The sequence below is a fragment of the Chanodichthys erythropterus genome, chromosome 5 (genome assembly GCF_024489055.1).
Source record: "Chanodichthys erythropterus isolate Z2021 chromosome 5, ASM2448905v1, whole genome shotgun sequence".
NCBI classification, from domain to species: Eukaryota; Metazoa; Chordata; class Actinopteri; order Cypriniformes; family Xenocyprididae; genus Chanodichthys; species Chanodichthys erythropterus.
Genome location: NC_090225.1, coordinates 27,389,928 through 27,409,632, shown reverse-complemented (window position 1 = coordinate 27,409,632; position 19,705 = coordinate 27,389,928). Strand labels below are relative to the sequence as shown.

The following is a 19,705-nucleotide window of genomic DNA, read 5'->3' as shown; positions in this document are numbered from 1 at the left end:
TAATTTGGATATTCAATGTTAATCACAATTAATTACAGAAACCTGTGATTCAATTTTTTTTAGCAATTCATAGCATTTCGAATTGTGTCATTTGTTTTAGTTTTTTTTTTTTTTTTTCGTAATATAAACACATAAGTGAGACCTCGTCACACAGCCAAAACAGTAATGTTAACATACACATTACTGTGATGGCACAAAAAATCTACACGTCTTAAAAAAGATGAACTAGGTCAAGAAGTACAAACAACAAATAATATTCAAAAATAACAACAAACATCTCCAGAGGCATCTCCATAGCAAGATTATAATGTGACTATTGTGGGCCAATTCACAGAAAACACCCAGCGCTTTTGAAGAGCACATGCAATAACCTCAGGGCCTCTAGACAGATGACAAGAAAGAGGGAGGAGCAGTTGTACATTTTGTTTCTTGGAGCAAGCTGATTAAAATAGTCTTTTAAATGATCAATGGTTACTAGTTGTGCGCTGTGATGATCGTACACTCTCAAAAAACCTAGAGAAGCTATTAATGTTAACATTTGACCTCTTGACATGCTCTATAGCTGCACCTACAGTAACCACTACACAGGAGAGACATCAAGTCATGAAACAGTCCAACAAGATACTGGGCTGCGTTCAGTGTTTAGGGTCATACGAGACTGTTTTCATAGTGGATCTTGAGCTAAACATAACCCAAGCTAATTATCCAAATTACGGCTCAATGACCTGCATGTGCTGGCAAACCAAACAGGACTGACTGAACGGTCTTTAGTCAAGGCATAAGGTCAGGAGGTAAAGCTCCCATTTCACATATGATACCGCAAGGCTCGGCAATAAGGACGGCCCAATGACCTGGGACGAGCATGAAAGACGCTCTGGACAGCTGACGGAACGGTCACGGTCCCAATCGGGCCAGTGCTGTATTATCATGAAAGTTTATCAATTACAGATGTTTTCAAACCTTGCCAATTAAAATATTCTAGCGCAAAAAGATGCGAAAGAATATGGTATGGCTCAATTCGGTATTCGTGTGCCGTGTGAGAAGTTTTGTGTGCATACATTGGAAAGCCAGGTCTCAGTGTACGAATACTCCTTTACGTCGTTTTGCGCTTGAACGGAAAAATTCACACAAAATTCTGTCAAAATGCCTGTATTGGATCAGTACATAAGAGCTTAAAGTGACAGCAGCCTAATATACCTGCTGCTGTATGTGTTTTTAATAGGGCTGGGTATTGACAATTTTCACGATTTGATTTCTATTCACATGCTTGCGATTCGATTTGATTATAATGTGATTCTGATTATTTTGGATGTACTATATCAGTTACAGTACATGGCAAATTTTCTAGAGGAAAAAAATCTCTCAACTAATACTGTAAACTACACATGGGAGTCAGTTGGTACTACTTTACTATAATACTGAAGGTTAAAATTAACTTATTTATATACAAACACTTAAATTACACTCAATGATGTTTTTATTATAAAGTTTAGAATTACATAATCATAATTTCTACTCCAATTCGTGTTTTTTAAAAAAATTTAAATTGTGGCTGTCATAACTGATTTATTCAGACATGCATTAAATAATGAAGAACATTATAATGAATATGTAACGGTGCATAGCTATATTTATCAGAATGCTGCTTTCTAGAGTTCATTTTTCTAGCTGACTAATGAGTTTATGGTCACTGAAAGCGTTTTTCTGAGGTGAATGTGACGTTACGTGACATTGTTTACAAGCAGTTTTATTGACGTCTTTCCGAGGTTGAAACTGAAACTTCCCAACCTGTGGGCCGCGGCCCACTAGGGGGCCTCCGTGATCCTCCAGGTGGGCCGCGAGATAAATTAAAATTAATTTAAATATATTAATATAATTCCTTAATTTAAATGTTCATACATTACATTTAATAAATTAAAATTAATTTAAAAATTAATTTAATTTAGACTTGTGCTTATATAAGTTACTGTATTACTGAGCAAAGTAAGTACTTTTAAGTTGTAAAGAATGTCTGCAAAGTATGTTTGCAAAAATAATTAAAGGTTTAAATCTATCTTGATTTTCTTCTTTAAAGAAATAATAACATGGGGTTGAAAAGTAATAACACTAAAATACAAATGTTTTTGTGATTTAAAAACAAATTGTGTTTAGGTGGGCTGTGCTGATTTAGAAAGGAGGTGGGTCTTGGCGTAAAAAAGTTTTGGAACCACTGGACTAGACTAATCGATTCTTAAGATTTAAGAATTCATATTGGTTCATAAAAATAAGAATCGATTAAAATCAATATTGTTTACCCAGCCCTAGTTTTTAATGTAAATCAAAGTACAAAAAATAAATAAATAAATCACTCACTGCTCTTGACTGAATAACTTTTGTAACTTTAATAAGGATTAAGTTTAGGGATGTCCCTAGCCGATCTCAAGGATCTGTATAGGGGCTGATTAAGCATTTTTTTCATTGATCGGTATCGGCTATCCTAATCTTTTATTTTACGTCAGCTGTGCCATGCAGTAGGTGGTGGTATGGTTTGCCAACCATCATTAAAAGGAAAAGAAGCAGCTCAAATGTGCCTGTGTGACGCCTGAGGTCTGTTCTAGCGAGTCACAAACAGTTCGAGTTCGAGCTTCCGTGTTTAGCATATTTGATGAAACTTTTTGAAAGGAATCACCTCAAAAGTCATTTATTCACTGTTTATTTTATCGCACTCATTGAAGCAAAGCATGAGAGATCACTTCCGTCATCAGAATGCGTTTTTTGACCTCACTAACAGGATGTGCGGGGCAGTTGGACATAGTGGTGTTTTAGAGGTAAAAAAATTATATAAAAATACTGTTCGGTTTCTCGCACAAACCGATCATTTCGTGTCTTAGGACATCAATCTGTTGTCATGAGCTGCAGGGTTTAATTTGGATTTGTCTGTGCATGTTTTTTTTTACTCTTATAGACGAAGTTCCCATTGATTCGCATTATACGACTGACAGACCAAAACGGTTGGAGTCAAAAATCATCATTTGTGTTCTACTGAAGAAACAAAGTCACCTACATCTTGGATGCGCTGCGAGTAAGCAGATAAACAAAATGTTCATTTTTGGGTGAAGTATCCCTTTAAATCCTTCATTTAGTTGCAATTATTCTGCTTATTATACATTTAAAATACAAGAAGTTTATATCAGTAGTCCCATATTCTTAATTGTAACTAAAAATATAAATGTCCAACCATATGTGTAGGACTTAACCCCTTCCGCCTCAGTGGAAATCTCATCACATCATGATGTGGTTACCTTGCTCTTCAGCTGCACAGCACAAACAGACAGTCATAAGACTGAAAATTAACCACAGGCAAATCACTGACCCTAGAGCAGGACATCTCTATCTCAGTTTTCTTTCAGACACACTAGACCACAGCCAGACCAAAATGTATTTTTATATTATACATTTTACTTGAACAGTACACCATTTGAGTGCACAAAAAAATTGGCTCTAATTGGATGCGCTACATTTGAAACCATTGTAAAATTGAAGCCAACCTCCCATCATTTTATAAAAGCAACATGCCACATGAGGCTGTTTGTTACAGTAAATGTATCAAGCATTAAAGGGTTGGTTCACCTAAAAATTAAATTTCTGTCATTAATTACTCACCCTCATGTCATTTCAATCCTGTAAGACCTTCGTTCATCTTCAGGACACAAATTAAGATATTTTTGATGAAATCCAAGAACTGTCTGACTCCTCCATAGACAACAATGTAATTATCACTTTCAATGCCCAGAAAGGTAGTAAAGACATTGTTAAAATAGTCCACGTGACTAGAGTGGTTCAACCTTTGAAAGTCAAAAGCAAAAGACGTCGGACTGCGGAGTGGCTTCATAAGTTGAAATCTACAGTTAATGCTAATACGCACTAAATACATGTAGTCAATGCTGATGTTGTTAACATTAACAATTTGAGAACAAAGTATAACAGTAATAATAATTTGCAGGGCTTGGCATGATCCGAGCTAGCGATCGTTAGATTTAATCACCATTGTCAGCGAGATTTATTGAAGGCCTAATGCTTTTTTTCCTCAGTTGGTCAGAACAACAATGGCAGACATGTTACTTAGTTGTTCAGATTACATTTTTCAGTGAAAATTCTTTTTTTTAACCTAATGCAATAATAATTACATTTAAAAAAAATCTATAATATATTTAAGAAAGGTATGCAGCTGAAATAAAGGAGTTGAAATGCAGTTTGATCACTGCACACCAAAACTGCAATAAGCATTTGATAAATACTGTGCATTTCATAAGTTATCATAACTATAAAATCTTCAGCAGTCAGAATGATGGTTCAGTGACAGTCCTGTAAGCCCTACACAATGAGCAGTCTTTCTACTGCCAGGACATCTGTATGGTATACTGAGATCATGCTGCTGCAGGCAACCACCGCGTGATACACAATGTTCTTCACAAAACTGTGAAAATATACTCATTCGAAAGCCTGTTCAAATATGCCATCTCGAAACTTACGTAATCCACTTATGTTGAAAAACAGAGAGCACAGCTAACCAAGAAATGATCTACTTGCGCACACTGCCACAATACATGCCCAAATCAATTATGCAAGTATGCATGGTGTCGTCTGCATTCGGTCTCTTCCTGTATCAACTTTTAGTCCACTGATGTATTTCTAATCATTAGGCATTTCATTCTCATTCATAATGGATATTACTTCTGCCTACATGCCCATTTAAAACACTAGTAATGTTAACAGAACTGGTACTTCAGGTATAGTCAATACTATAATCTGGAACACAGAAGACACACATTTTTGCCATTCAAACTGGCATTATGGCAGATACTGAAGTAGTGTTGTCACGATACCAAAATTTTGACTTCGATACGATACCCAACTTCAGTATCACGATACCGATACTTAAACGATACTATGGCAAAAACCTAAAACAGTAGGAAAAGTAAATAAATAACATATGACAGAACTTCTTTCTTCACCAGTGTGCAGCTGAAAATTCTGGATTTGAGCTTCATTGCCATGAAGTTACAGAATTAGATTTAATATAATTTGTAAAGTTTATTATTTTCATGATAAAGAAAATTGCAAATTATGTGCTATTATGCTTTTTTCCTGTTTTTTTTTATTTATTTTTTTTTATATATATATATTTATACATGTAAGCAGGGCTTGACATTAACTTTTTTTCGCTCCCCAGCCACTGTGGCTAGTGGTTTTCCAAAGTAACTAGGCACTCAGCATTTTCACTGGCCACAATTTTGATGTTGGTAAATTACATTTTATATGATATGATTTATATGATTATTACATTTATTTGAGTCATTTTACTTGATTTAGAAGATTTAAAACCCTTTCAAACTTTTAAATGCAGACTGACCACCCAAATCAAGATTACATTGTATATCAGCTGGTATGTACAGGTGGGAAAGAGGTGGACAATATGAGCATGAGCTAGTATGAGAACAAGTTATTTGTGTTAGGCTATATAAAAGAACAAAGCAAATTACAAAAACAATAGTAAATTAAAAATAATATTTTTTCAGATACACTAGGTTTATTTAACATATAGCCTACATTTATTTAACATCTTTTGTTGTTTGATTAACATTAATGTTGGGCAGGCCTATTTAATTGGGCTGCTGAATGCATGGACATAACTGACAAAAATCCAGTTATTACCCACCTGTTTACGTCCACTTAAGCCATAACCGACTGTATTCACGCGAGATACTCCACACGATGGACATTTAGACATCTGTGTGCACGTGTATTTGACTATTCAGGCGCGAGGAGAACTGACCACCCAAAAAATCGCGCGCGCGACAGAGAGAGAGAGACAGAGAGAGAGAGAGAGAGTGCACGCGAGAGAACGCTTCTGTTGTGTGTCATTCAGCGCAATTCCGCCTATCCCTCCTTCACTAACTGCACATAAATAACGAATTGTGTGATTGGAATTAGAGCTATAATGTAATTAGAGCAATGTTATTAAAGCATAAATTGGTTTAATATAACTATATATTCCCTTCACATATTTATGTTTTTTTCAATTAATTTTATTTTAGCAACCAGATATCACTTATTAGACTCAATAATACACCTCTTTGCGGATGTCTGCTTGCATGAGTAATATAAATAACACTCATTTAATTTTTGAGAGCATAAACATAACGCTGATATCACATTCACTAACCTGTCGCTCTTTAAATTCTTTGTTCTTGTAAATTCTTCGCAGTTGAGAGGAATAAACACGCACTCAATGTGCCTTAGAAGCAGCGCGCTGCACGCACATTGCCCCCTGCTGTCGCACATTAGGAAATACAGCTGGTACTCAAAGTACCGGTACTAATAAAATGAAGAACCGTACAGTTTCTAAAAGCAGGGTATTGCGATACCTTTCTAGTACCGGTATATCGTGCAACACTATACTGAAGTAAAAATCACTTGCTTTAATGGAATTCCTAGACAAACACTGAGCTAGTTTGGCTTAGTTCTCCCACAAAGACAGGAAAAGGGAGATCTACATGCTTCCTCTGTTTGTTTGCCATGTGGACATCCAGAGACAGAGCCAGACTACTAGAAGCAGTGTTGCCTGGGCCAGAAACAAACACACAGAGACACTGTTCTGATGTATACATGTGTTTGGCACCCCACACAGAAAGGTGAATACGTGTATTGGTCAAGGCTCCACAAGAATGCTCATGACGCATTATGCAACTCAGAGTATTTTAAGATACAGTGTGGTTCATCGAGACCAGTGCTGTAGCGTGTGGATGCACAACTCCAAAACTAAAACACATTGCGACAATCACTGCAGTAATTATTTTACCACAAGGGAAAACATTTCAAACCAAACTGGTGTTTTACATTATAGTAACAATAGTAGCAGTAAAGAGCAACTCTTCTCAAAACCGAGAATCATTCTTTCAGTTATGAAATCACAGGCACTGACAAGAGTTAACTGCCTTCCTCAGGGTATTCCAGCTAGGCAAGAGCAGAGTTTAGGTGCAGGTCGAGAGGTCACACAATTTTTCTGAGTGTGCTTATCGTGTGTGGAAAATGGCTCGTTCAGCTCTAGGGTCTTCGACTTATATCACAACAGCTCAAATCCACTGATGTGCATCACAGATGGCCCATTCTACACTTGGTCTGTAGAAAAACAGCTTTTAAAAGGACTGAAAATGCATCAACTTCATGTGAACACATCACATTATATTCATCACATCAAATGATAAAGTGTCTTGTCCCAGACAAAAGCCTACCTAAATCACCTCAACAGCGTTTCACTCACATTTGTGACTAAAAATAGAGGTGTGCAAACTGTAAAATGTACTTATGAGCATGTGTACGAATAATTTGTGAAATGAAAGGTCATAAAAAGTCTTGAATATCTTATATGGTAATATGAAATATCTATCATTTTCAGAGGTCTTAAATTTGAGGAAGGAAGAACAGGAATTGCGATGCAGCCTAATGTGATTGTTAAACTTCAAGAGGGCTATGATTTCAATAAATAAATATTAGTGTTCACTTTGTAGCTGTTGCACATTCTACAAGCTTGCGGTTTTAGAGCAGTTCACAATCAATGAATATCGTGCATTTATGCCAATAGATGGCTTATCTGGTGTAAAACCTGTGCCAAATCCAATGTCTGTGTGTGGATAATTCCGATAAAGTGGACCCTGCAAATGAGCGGAAGAAACACTAGGGGAAAAATAGATCGCTTATGATCTACTGTTCTTTTGGTGTGTATATTGTTATATTTTGTATATGGTCGTAAGAGTGCATATTTTATCTCTCTATTTTCCAGCCACTTTATAATGTACACCTGAATTCAGAACTGTCTTAATTCTTTGTGTCATAGATACAACAAGGTGCTAGAAAAAATCTTCAGAGATTTTGATCCATTGACACGACATGATGCAGATTTGTCGGCTGCACAGCCATGATGCAAATCTTGCGTTCCAAATATAAAACTTGTTGAAATGTTTTCAGTGTATTCTTTTTGAACATATTTAACTAATTTTAACAAAACCGTGATAATGATAATCGTGACTCTATACCACTATTATCACTATAATCGTGAAATGTAATTTTCATACCGTTTTATCCCTAATCAAAACAGTATCCTGAATGTGTGTGAAAACAATGTAAATGTACTGAAATGTGTCTGTGCATAAAAACAATGTGCAATCAGTGCATCTAGAGCGCTTATACATGATTTGTTTGCACATCAATATAACGGACTCACGCGTGCTTAACGTACGACTCCTGTACGTCACCACAATCGTCTTTACTTTGCTTGCAGCTCTCATCCATCAAAACTTTACTAGCAACACACTGGTTTGCTTTATCCAGCCGAGAAACAGTTTGCATATCATCTGGCCATACAGCAGTGGGATGTTTCGACGTTCCCTTCAGACAGGTACACCGTGATGCGGGAGGGCTCATGCTCTTGAGATACAATGACAGAATATGACAGAGAGTTTGTGTTTTAAAGCAAAACAGACACTGGAATGAATAATTCTCTCTGCCATCTCTGATATAATCAGCATGGACTTTTAAGATCATCTAACTGTGTGGCGTAAATTACGTTAATGAAAGACAACTAATTTCAGCATATGTGCACGTTCTCTGAAAGACTGTTTCTCAGCGCTGTCTGAGAGATACGCAACATGAAGTCTCTGCTCATAGAGCGCGAGGACTGAACTGAGTGCTTTTTGCCACCTAATTGGGCTTGAACAGTTAAACAGACATAGCCATGTGTCAAAGTGACCATGTTTTTGCAAGAAAACAGAGCCATTTATGTCTTAAGTGAAGGTACAGTTGAGAAAGACAAGGCTAGAGTATAATGGGTTGGTGCAGTCTTAAAGGGACAGCATCCAAATTTACCTACTCCATTATTAACGTTATTAAAAGTTGACATCGGATGCAAAATTCACTTTTACATGGTGTTTGGACATAAATGTGTGTTGGCAGTGTGCGTACACAACCACCCTATAATGATAAAAATCCACTCAGTGCTTTTTTTTTAATCCCCACAAATCATAAGCACTTTGTCAGATCAAGCCGTTCACAGATTCTTGGCAAAGTGACGTAAATTTGTACTGGCCCCTCCCACGACCGGTCCCTGAAGTCCCTGAAGGTGGATAAGTACCTCCAGAAGAGGTGAGTAACTTTATAGATTTTTTTTATGAATCTTTGCAAATTGCCTTTCCTAATAATGTGCTAGTTAGCAAGTTCCATGATGAGTGCAGCTAAAGTTAAAGGCCAGTTCACACCGCACAGATAAACGCCAACAAACCCGTCTGTTGAAGTTTGTTGGATCAGGACGCAGCCTCCGAAATGAGACGCAGCTAGTGTGATACCCCTGTCGGCATCCGTTGCCGTTGGTCGGAGTTTGTTTTCACCCGACTGAACATGATTAATCGGCATTTGTTGGGTCGGGGAATGTCTGAGCGGTGTGGTGATTTTCCAACAAACGACCTGGCCACGAACCGTTGCCATGACAATGAACAAGTCCCTTGCAAAGACTGCTGTTTGATCGCGCCGGCGCCTCACGCCCACACAACAAAGCACTGCAAACGTGACATAGCAACTTGTTCATTATCAAAATAATACAGTCGAACAAACATATATGTCGTCATTTCTTAAAGGGACATGCACCGAAACAGCTCGCAGTGAACAAAGCTGTTTTTGACAAAGTAAAAACACAAAAATTACGAAATTTTAATCAAAGTATGTTATAGACTTTTCATGAAGACCCTAAAGAATAATACTAACTTGTGGAAAATTGGCATCCAGTGTCCCCTTTAAATGATATGAAATTGTGAAAATTATGAAAAAAATTATGAAAAAATTATGAAAAAAAATCATAAAAACCTTACTTAAAGCAAAAATAACTATCGTGATCATGATATATATTGTTATCATGATATAAAATTACTTATATCATGATATACGAGTTTGGTCATATATTTTTATTGCGCCCCTAAAGTTATAAAAGTTGAATTTATTTTTTAACTTAGGAGCACGTGCTCATTAGGAAAAATGTCAGCGTCAAGCCCTGCCTGTCATTCAATGACAACAGAAGTTTTCAGCTACATTTGTAAGCATTAACTTTTTGGGACTACCAACATGCAGTAACACAACGACGCAGTAAATGATGTATGCAGTAACAAAATCAGAGACTCTCCCTTCATTGAAATTTGATCACAATTGGTCATAAGAAGCATTTGAAATGCATTACAAATGGCTCTCTCTCGGCTGACCACTTGTGATCAGATGACCAACCGAGATAGACAGACAAGTTCAGGGCAAACAGGACCTAATATAATGAAAACGTCACATTAGCTGACGACGTAGTGCTGAATAAATTAAACCACTCACTTTCTAAGAATAATCCACATCAGATTCTAAGAAACGAACTGCAAGTAACAAGCTTAATTAGATTGAAGATTAGAGTGTAACTCTCTAAATTGTGAGCTGTGGCAAGGTTTCACTGTCCTACTTAGTGCAGACACTTGCACTGCTGATCCAATTACAGTCTACGAGCTGTCATGTGCTTAAACTCCCTGCGTGGCCAGACAGGAAGGACTCTCCCTGACTGAGACTACGACAGAACAATGCAAACAGGAGAACAAAAGACAGAAAGATTAAGAAAGAAGTTCCAAAGATGAGAAACATTAAGCATCAACAATGAAAGATATCTATATACATTCTAAATGTATTACCAAATTTGCAGGAATAAAATACTTTTGATGGAACTGGAGTCTGCAATAAACAATCCAAGTCACACTTCAAAAACAGCTCCATCTGGCACAGTATCAGGCGAAAAAATAATTCAGGGGACATGCGAGGCTGCCCTCCAACAGTTAACACAATTAGCACCATTCACTGTGATATGTACACAACAACAGATCATTTGATAATTTCCAAGAAATCTTCAACAAAGAAGAACGATGGCTGTTCGGCTATGTACTGTTTGGAGTCGGTTCTACCTTTGAGGGCGGGAAGCTTCTGCAGTTCCCGGTTCTTGCTGAGGTTGAATCGTGATGAACTCTGTCGACGCTCCTTCTTTACAATCTGTGGCCCACCTGAGTACTTAATTTTGTTGAGCTGAGTGGGAGGTGGAGTGCTGTTGCTCGGACGCTTGCTGGCTGTCTGCTGTGCCTGGGAAAAAACACAATGTTCAGAATCAAAATGGGCACATTATATCATTCTATGCAACCACTTTTGGTCAGAGAAGGTCAGACTCCAGTGCCTCCTCATGGCAAACACAATCGAAGAAACAAAATAATGCAACAAATAAGAAAAAAAAAAAGAAAAAAGAAAAAAAACCCTGCAATCCTGCATCCAGAGGCTGGGGAAATACTCATTCTGGAAAGCATTTTATTGGAGAAACATTTGGATACACCATCAGTGCGTGCATCTTCTAAAAGTGAACGCCAACTTTAGAAGTACACTAACATAAATGGCCTCAAAAATAACACTAACAACTCCAATTTAGACTTTAAAACAGCTGACTTCATTGTCCAGAAAGTGTACCTGTTAAGTTATATCTCTCTTGCCATTTCACTAGGTCAGCAGGTATGCCCTCTATGCCTTCAATGACAGTTTTGTTTACACTTATATACATATTAAAACTTATTTATTTATACCTGCATTATATGTTATAACTGATTTACAATATTGTTAGGAAGTATCTACCAAACAATACAAATTTAAGTCAGCTAACTGCATCACACCTCAGTGGGAAGAATCTGACTGTAATGAGCTTCATCTGAATATATTTACATAAATTATTGAGAAAAGCAGGGAGAAAATGAAATAAAATTAACAATTATATCACACAAATAACTTAAATACTTCTGTTTCTGAATAAATAAAGCAGATATTGATGTCATAAATCACAAGCATGACACCTGTAAATTATTAATCTGTAATATAATTTTGTCAAATGGATGATGAAAATTACTTGAATCCAAGGAGCTCTAAAATATTTTTTTCTGAACCTAATGACAGAATCAACTGAAGTCCTGCCACCCGCACTTCATGTGTTGGCGACTCCATTGCTGTAGATCATCTACAAATGTTAAATCCAAAAATAAAATATTTAAGTTACAACTGCATCGGTCTCAAAAAAAAAAAAAAAAAAAAAAGAGAGATTGACTTTCTTATCATCAAAGCTTTTAATGTACTCTTATTATTAAAAGAACTTAATTAACATTTATTTAGCCCTAACAATAGGGCTGACGATATATCGCATGCGATTGTCACGCGCATTTCATCAGTAAAGCCGCTTCCCTGATTACTGCCAAATCGCCATCACCTGCTTTCAAATGGAGCGGCATTTCACTGACAAGCCACGCAAATATCACGTTCATTATCGCAGATGAATCGCCTTCGATATTGAACGCGATATTGCGTAGCTTGTCAGTGAACTACGGCTCTGTCTATTTAATGCCGCTCCATATGAAAGCAGGTGATGGCGATTTGGCGGTAATCAGGGAAGCGGCTTTACTGATGAAATGCGCGTGACAATCGCATGCGATGTATCGCCCAGCCCTACCTAACAAGTAACCTTTTGGTAAGGAGACCTCAGAACTCTGAAACCGGGGGGAAAAAAAAATATTTTCAATACTAACTGAAATAGATAATAATTAATTTATAATTCTTGCACAGAAGAGACTTGTTGTTTCCAAACAAAGGGGGGAAAAAAAATGTGGCATCGGCTATCAGCCAAAAAGATTTGAAAAATATCGGCATATCGGATATCAGCAAAATCCAATATCGTGCATTCCCTAGTCTTAAGTGAGTGTAAACCTTAAGAAATTGGATGTGTATCATTACAGTGAATCCATGTATTCAGTCTTAAAGTGATAGCAACCTATAAATAACTGCTGCAGTCTAAGTCATTAATGTGAATCAAACAACAAAACACAGCTTTTACAAAGATTAATCAATATTTAATTTATACAGTGAACACTATAGTGTTATTTTACATTTAGGCCTATTACATTTAGGCCTAATTACATTTCTGTACCTGAATACAATACAGTTAGACCTACAGTTAGTCACATTATTTGTAACTTTATTAGATTGTATTTATCTATGCTTGTAATTAGTGTATTTGATTTTGACTGTTCACTTGCCTTTCAATAATGTTTGAACTTTATTGGTTAGGCTAGTAGTTTTTGCTGTGGTATTGAAGTACTTAAAGGGCCTCTTTTCACCTGGTCACTTCATGTGTTTTTACAGATCACATAGCTATCAGATTTATCAAAACGATTCCATTTACACTTGGCCAAATAAATGCGTCTACGCAAAACGGATATAAATCCGATCTTCAATTCCCGCGCTATATGCCGATTTAATGGAGTTCACGTCACCGAAAGCAACAAATATGAGCTGCATTTTATTGATCATTAGCTCATTTCAAAATCAGACACCGCAATAAGAGAGAGTGTGGAAATAGCACGGGTAGGATCATTTAGTCTCATTACTTTTAATGAAGATGATTGTTTTTCAAGCATATACGACTTAGTTTCATATCACCAGTTTGTACATTGACTTGCTGAAGAAATACTCTCAGCTGTGGCGATGCGTGTTACTGCAGTAGCGCGGTCATATTTGGCTATAACATATCATATCTTAAAACGCTCTCACACTTTATTTTTTAGCATTTTTGGGAGGAGTAAAATTTACATATGTGGTTTCAACAACCATATGCATTTAAACTTGTTCAGTCTCGAATGGAATATGGTTCCCAACGTAGGGGTCGCAAGATGATTTCCAGAGATCTTTTTTTTTTTTTTTTAAATGATTAGAAATAGCATATTTTATCAATAATTATATAAAAAAATAATACTAAAAATAATTAAAAACAAAAACCATGCAAATAAAAAAAAAGCTATCAACCTTTCGATTTTCTTATCCCTCGACCGTGACTCCTGAGGTGATAACAGATTAATGACATTTTAGCAACAGTTGTAGCAGGTCAATTTACAGCACCAAGTTACACACTCCGACATGTGCTATAATTCTTTAGGCTTTAAGCTTTGGATATTATTTTTGTCAAAATGAAATGTTGGTTAATATCGACCAAAGACTACTCAGGGAGGACAGCGGAGAAGCACCACCATCATTGCCTTTACAGTCGGTTACATATGCAGCACACGCTATTGTGCTTTCAGTGCGCAACTCATCCATGGCTGTTTATCACAAACACAACATTTACTTATTTTTATTTCAAATCCAAAAGTTGTTACTGAACATGGCCTGTCAGCATTGCGATTCTCTTTGTATACACTATATTTCATAGATGTCACTTTTAAACGCACTACATTTAAACGTTTTATTCAATTTGTTACTTTATATTTATATAAAGTAATACTTTTGATTTATATATTATGTTGCATTTTAAATTAAAACTTAAAATAGACAAAAAACAGGCAACTCTCATCTTTTCTTTCCTTTTAAATCTTTTTACAAGAAATCCCTCAGGTCATAAAGAACTTTGTTTTTCTACCTTCATGAAGAGACGAGAGCTGTCTTTATGTGTACTTGTTCACCTAAATGCCAGATAAGGTGCCATTTTCCTTGCCTTTCCTGAGGCAAAGCCACGTGTTGACTGTGTAACAGAGACTTTAAATTGCATCTATGGTGAAATTACTAGTTTTTCACGTCAATACATGTTTATTTTAATGCGAAAAATGCGCTGTCGTTTTAATTCAGCACTGTGCAGCACAGCAAAAATAGACTGTGCATAAATGATCGCTGCAGACTGAGGGAACGCACTGCCGGACTGCATCTGTGTACAGTGTGAACCCTCTAATCCGTTAATATGGGCATGAAAAAAAAAAACATGCACCGCATATGCACAAAGTTTGTATAATCACCTCCGAAGATAGTGGGGGTCGCGAGTCACTGGCTTCGTTATTTTAGGGGTCATGGGCTGAAAAGTTTGGGAGCCACTGTCCTAGACCACCTCGGATTTATATCTTGAATGCGTTACGGAGGGCATTACACCTGGTCTTTTCCCGACCAGGTGAAAACACATTAAGTGACCTGATGTAAACAGACCCAAAGTGTGCTTTAAGTAATAAATGGAAAGTAAAGTTGCATAAAAAAGTAAATAAAGTTACCAAAAAAAAAATATACATTATGATCTGAACCATGAATTTTCGTGATTCATAGAACCACGTTTAGAGTAAATGAAGGTGGCTTTTTATCCACATTTACACTTCATTCTCCAGTCTAGTATATACACCTCTTTTCCAATGGCAAAACACTGTATAACACCTACGCAACCACTGTTGTAACACAAAGTAACGCACCACATCAGTCAACAATCTGCAAGCAACTGCCTCTCTAACTCGTGGGACTTGAAGTCCACAACTAACCTAACCTACATACCTCCTTATTACCATATCTAGATTCAGCCCACATTAAACATTCATGAGTAGCCTGAGCTACACCATCAAATAAATATGTGTCTTCAATGCAATATGAGCGTCACAGAAACCATTTCGACCATAGGTGAGGACTACAGTATTACAGCAGTGGGACTGTCCCCAAAACAAAACTGTGCAATTTTTCTGTCCTTTACGACTGTTGTTTGTCAAGCTGTACGATATGATCCCAGTGAGATTTTGTGTAAAAGCCAAGGCAGACTGTGCAACAACATCCGTCTTTTATGGCTATGAGATATAAATCTTAGCTAATACAATATTTCTGACACTGCCTCAGCCTCGTGTGAGGCTAAGAATAATTGCAAAGGCAATTAATCGGCCGCCAGTGAGAATGTCACACCAAGATATCCAAGACTGCCAATTTTGCCCTACGACAAAATAAATATTTCACAATCCTCGAAATTAGTCTCAGGCAGCAAAATTAAGGCAAAAAAAAAAAAAAAACACACAGTGTGCATAAGGCTTCTGATCAGAAGGGCATTTATTACAAAAACAAAGCTTATCTCTTGTTTATAGGAACACAGAATCAAAGCTAAACCACAATGTATTACTAGCACCATGGCTGAAGCAGTTCAGATAGCTGTAGAAATGAGCAACATGTAAGCGTATGGCGTTTCCAAAACAATTGTGAGTGACCTCATGGAAAAATGCTTTACACACCGAATGATTTTAAGAAAAAAAGAGACTGTCCAAGCAACAAGCGGTATGTGTGTGTGAATAGACTGCCACTGTGAAACACATGTTGAGGCCTGCCCATAGCATTGCAGAGATGGCCTCAGTCACAGGGGTTGCATGACTGAGCCTGACTTAAAATAGACCAAATCAATAAACTTCACCCGCTGCTACGTCACACTCTCTGCCAGTTGAGTCCAGGTCCAGCAGTCAGTATCACTTTGAACAACAATGATATATTTCAGTATCAAGAGGGTTTACAGAGCCAAGCTATTATGTCAATACAACCGCACACTTATAGGGATACAACTCAATACCTAAATGCATACAAATGTAATTATCTAGCAAATCACTACTGATGCAAAAAACCTTTCCTTCATCACAATGAATGCTTCTCTGATAGGGTCTAAAGAACAAGTCTGACTGGATACGGACGCCACAGCAACAATAACTCAAAATTCAAAAGGCAACTCTGCAGTACACAAAGTATGCAAGTCTACTTCAGTTGACTGGAGAAAAAAAGCATTTTTATAAACTTTTTTTATGCAGGCACATCATGTAGAAATATTAACGCAGACTAGAGGTGACCCTGAATAGTCGACGATTTGGTGCATCGATAGGAGCCTGATTCGACTACCAATCTCACAGTCGAATCTTCGCAGAGGTGTTATGAGAGAGAAATGGGGGTGAATCAATATGTGATTTTACATAGACGTACTGGTTTTCTCCCAATAAGTTAATATACAGCCTGTTATGATAATGCTATAAATAAAAATGTGAAAAGAAAGAAGCTTTTAATAAATATTTTTAATGTGTGTGAATAAGTCCAACACATGCCCCTGTGACAGAGTTAAGTTTCACTTTCCATGGTCCGTGACCGACAGAGGAGCATCTTGGAGGCAGGGATTAAATCTTTAACAATGTCTGGGATAAGAAAATCTAAAGTGTAGAATTGGATGCACTTTGAAATGATAAAAGATGATCCAAAAAAAAAAAGGAAGATGCAAGTTGTGCCAACAGCTCATGTCCTTCTGCTCAACAACAACAAACACTGCGGTGAGCTTCTGCCGACCAACGTTACCGGTCGGTGTTCCTCGCACACTATTTGAAAAGACTAAATCGGACACAGGCAGATCGCGTGAAAGGTAGGGTGATTTCAAAACATTTCAGCTGGTTCTAATTTGATTTTTGGATGCTGTGAACGTTTAGCTAAGACTGCTGCTCCAGTTTAGCGTTTATTGTCTCTGCAGTTAAAAAGACAAAGTTGACAATTCTAGCTATAGGCTACTTTCGTTAATTTCTTTCATCTTAATTTATTTATTGATCACTCTGGGTTATCTAATTGAACTATGTGTATTGAATATATGTTCCCATGCACTTCAGGCATTTTGCACTTGTGACTTGATTATGACTTTTTTTTATTATTATAACGGTATATTCTGTTCTAATTCAATTCTGTAAATTAATTTTTTATTGTTTTTCGGTGCATCGATGTTGCGCTGTAGTTTAGTTAAAGCATGCTCGTACAGGCAATTAGCAGTGTGACCTTTCTGCAGTTATTTATCTATATTTTTTTATGTTTATTAATCCAAAATGTTTTAATTCATTTTCTTCTATACCTATCTTTGTGTGGTGTTCTGTACATCGTGGATGTGAATGTTTATCCACATTGCCTTTCATTTCAGTTTACAAAAAGTTAAAAATCATTGTCAGTTTCATATCACTTGCAGGCAGTTTTGTTTCTCTGTGCTATGTGTGAAAGAAAAGGCGCGGGTATAGGCCTTACTTCATTTTCCACGTCCCGCTCCATCTCGTACATGCAAGCCTTTCAAAGTAGCCTATACTCCTTTGGCCTTGAGCGCACCATCTAGATTTTATAAAATTTTTGATTTAGATTTATTGGCCAATATATCGGTTATCGGCTTTCAAATATAAAGAAATATCGGTTATTGGTATCGGCCAAAACTTTCATATCGATGCATCCCTAGTAATTATTCCAGTGGCTATATATATATATATTATATATATATATATATATATATATATATATATATATATATATATATATATATATATATATATATATATATATATATATATATATATTTATTTATTTATTTATTTATGAAACATTGATTTGGGGCAACTGCAATTGAATGTTCAAATTTTGTGCAATGTGCAGCTGAAGCAATACAGTATCTTTCACAAAATAAAGCTCGACTTGGAGACAGGGAAAGAAGAACAGAAAAATATATTTTAAGCTAATTAGATTTAATAACATACAGACAGGCCTACAGTCTAGACTCATTTTGAGAGGGGATTTGCATTGCTTTTTGTAGAAGAATAAAACACCGCTTAAAGAGACACTTCTTAAATGGGGGTTGTCTGGAAGCACGGGCATTACCTATCCTCAGTATAAAAATATGCACTAACCTATTCCAGCGTGACAAGCCATTGCTATTGGAAAAACGTCTGTATGAAACATACAGAATAAACATCATCTGAGTTGCAAAAAACAAGCAGAATCAACAGGAAGTGCAGTGATTACTTCACAAATTACTACGCAAAAATGTACGCTGAAATTGAATTTTAGTCTTCTTGTGCCCTGAGAATTGAAAAAGCCCAACTACAACACTTAGCAAACAGATATTTGTGCCAAGTCCACCGGGCAGCCCTACAGTCAAACACAGTGGGAGCTATCGTTTTTAGACCTGATGTGTTTTTAATACTGTCATCTTTACCTCTTCTGAATTTTCAGTTCCAGCATCCTTCCCGCCGCCGGCGTTACTGTTTTTCGTGCTGCTTTTTGCAGATTTGGTTGGTTCCTGTAATGACCACAAAAAGCACCAATATATGAGTCATAAATGCAGCTCCTTCTGATTTTGATCAATCTTAAAGCCCCATTTTATTATTTCTAAAAGGGGATGGTCTGCATGCAAGTCAAATCATGGGCAGGTCATGCTGCAGGGCTGGTATGACAGGTGGTGGCACCCAGAAGTACATTTCGAATAAGGCAATGACATGCACAAAACATTGACTGCCATTCTGGGAATGATGCATGATTTCAGTTCACACTGTCCAGCATCATATACACAGTGCCAAACTTATATATCGAGCGTTTATATAACGATGCCCACAGCTTGTCAGCTGAAACATTGACTCATGCAGGAGACATGTTTGCGTGTCCAGCTTATGCTGCAATCTGTCAACTAATACGCCTCTATTCACATATTAACGGCCGATCATAATCTCACTATAGAAAACTGATCTGTAAAGCAAACACCGGGTAAAACAGCTATCGAAGAGCATTTCCCCAAACATGCACGAGTCACATTTTAAATACACGTCACGATGAGATAAAGAAAACGCTTTCTCATTATTTAAAAATTCTTGTGAACATGTAACTGTCAGTGTTTTGACTTAAGATATGCAGGCACAAATGCGCCCTTTTAGCGGGCTAGCGCGGCCTTCACTCACAAAAAACAACGCCAGCAAATGCTGCATAGTAATTGTTGTAAACTGAATCCTCTCACGCATTAATTAGACAT

General features: G+C 36.9%; 1 protein-coding gene across 2 annotated transcripts in view; it reads right to left on the bottom strand.

Moving 5' to 3' along the window:
• The window catches only part of ppp2r5d (protein phosphatase 2, regulatory subunit B', delta), a 51,983-nt gene that overhangs the window by 32,132 nt on the left and 146 nt on the right, over positions 1-19,705 (bottom strand). For both annotated transcript variants that reach the window (XM_067386759.1, XM_067386760.1), the window contains exons 2-3: positions 18,899-18,982; positions 11,013-11,184 (exon numbers count right to left, since the gene is read on the bottom strand). In XM_067386759.1, coding sequence (XP_067242860.1) covers positions 11,013-11,184; positions 18,899-18,982 — 256 coding nt within the window. The remainder of the gene's footprint in view (positions 1-11,012; positions 11,185-18,898; positions 18,983-19,705) is intronic.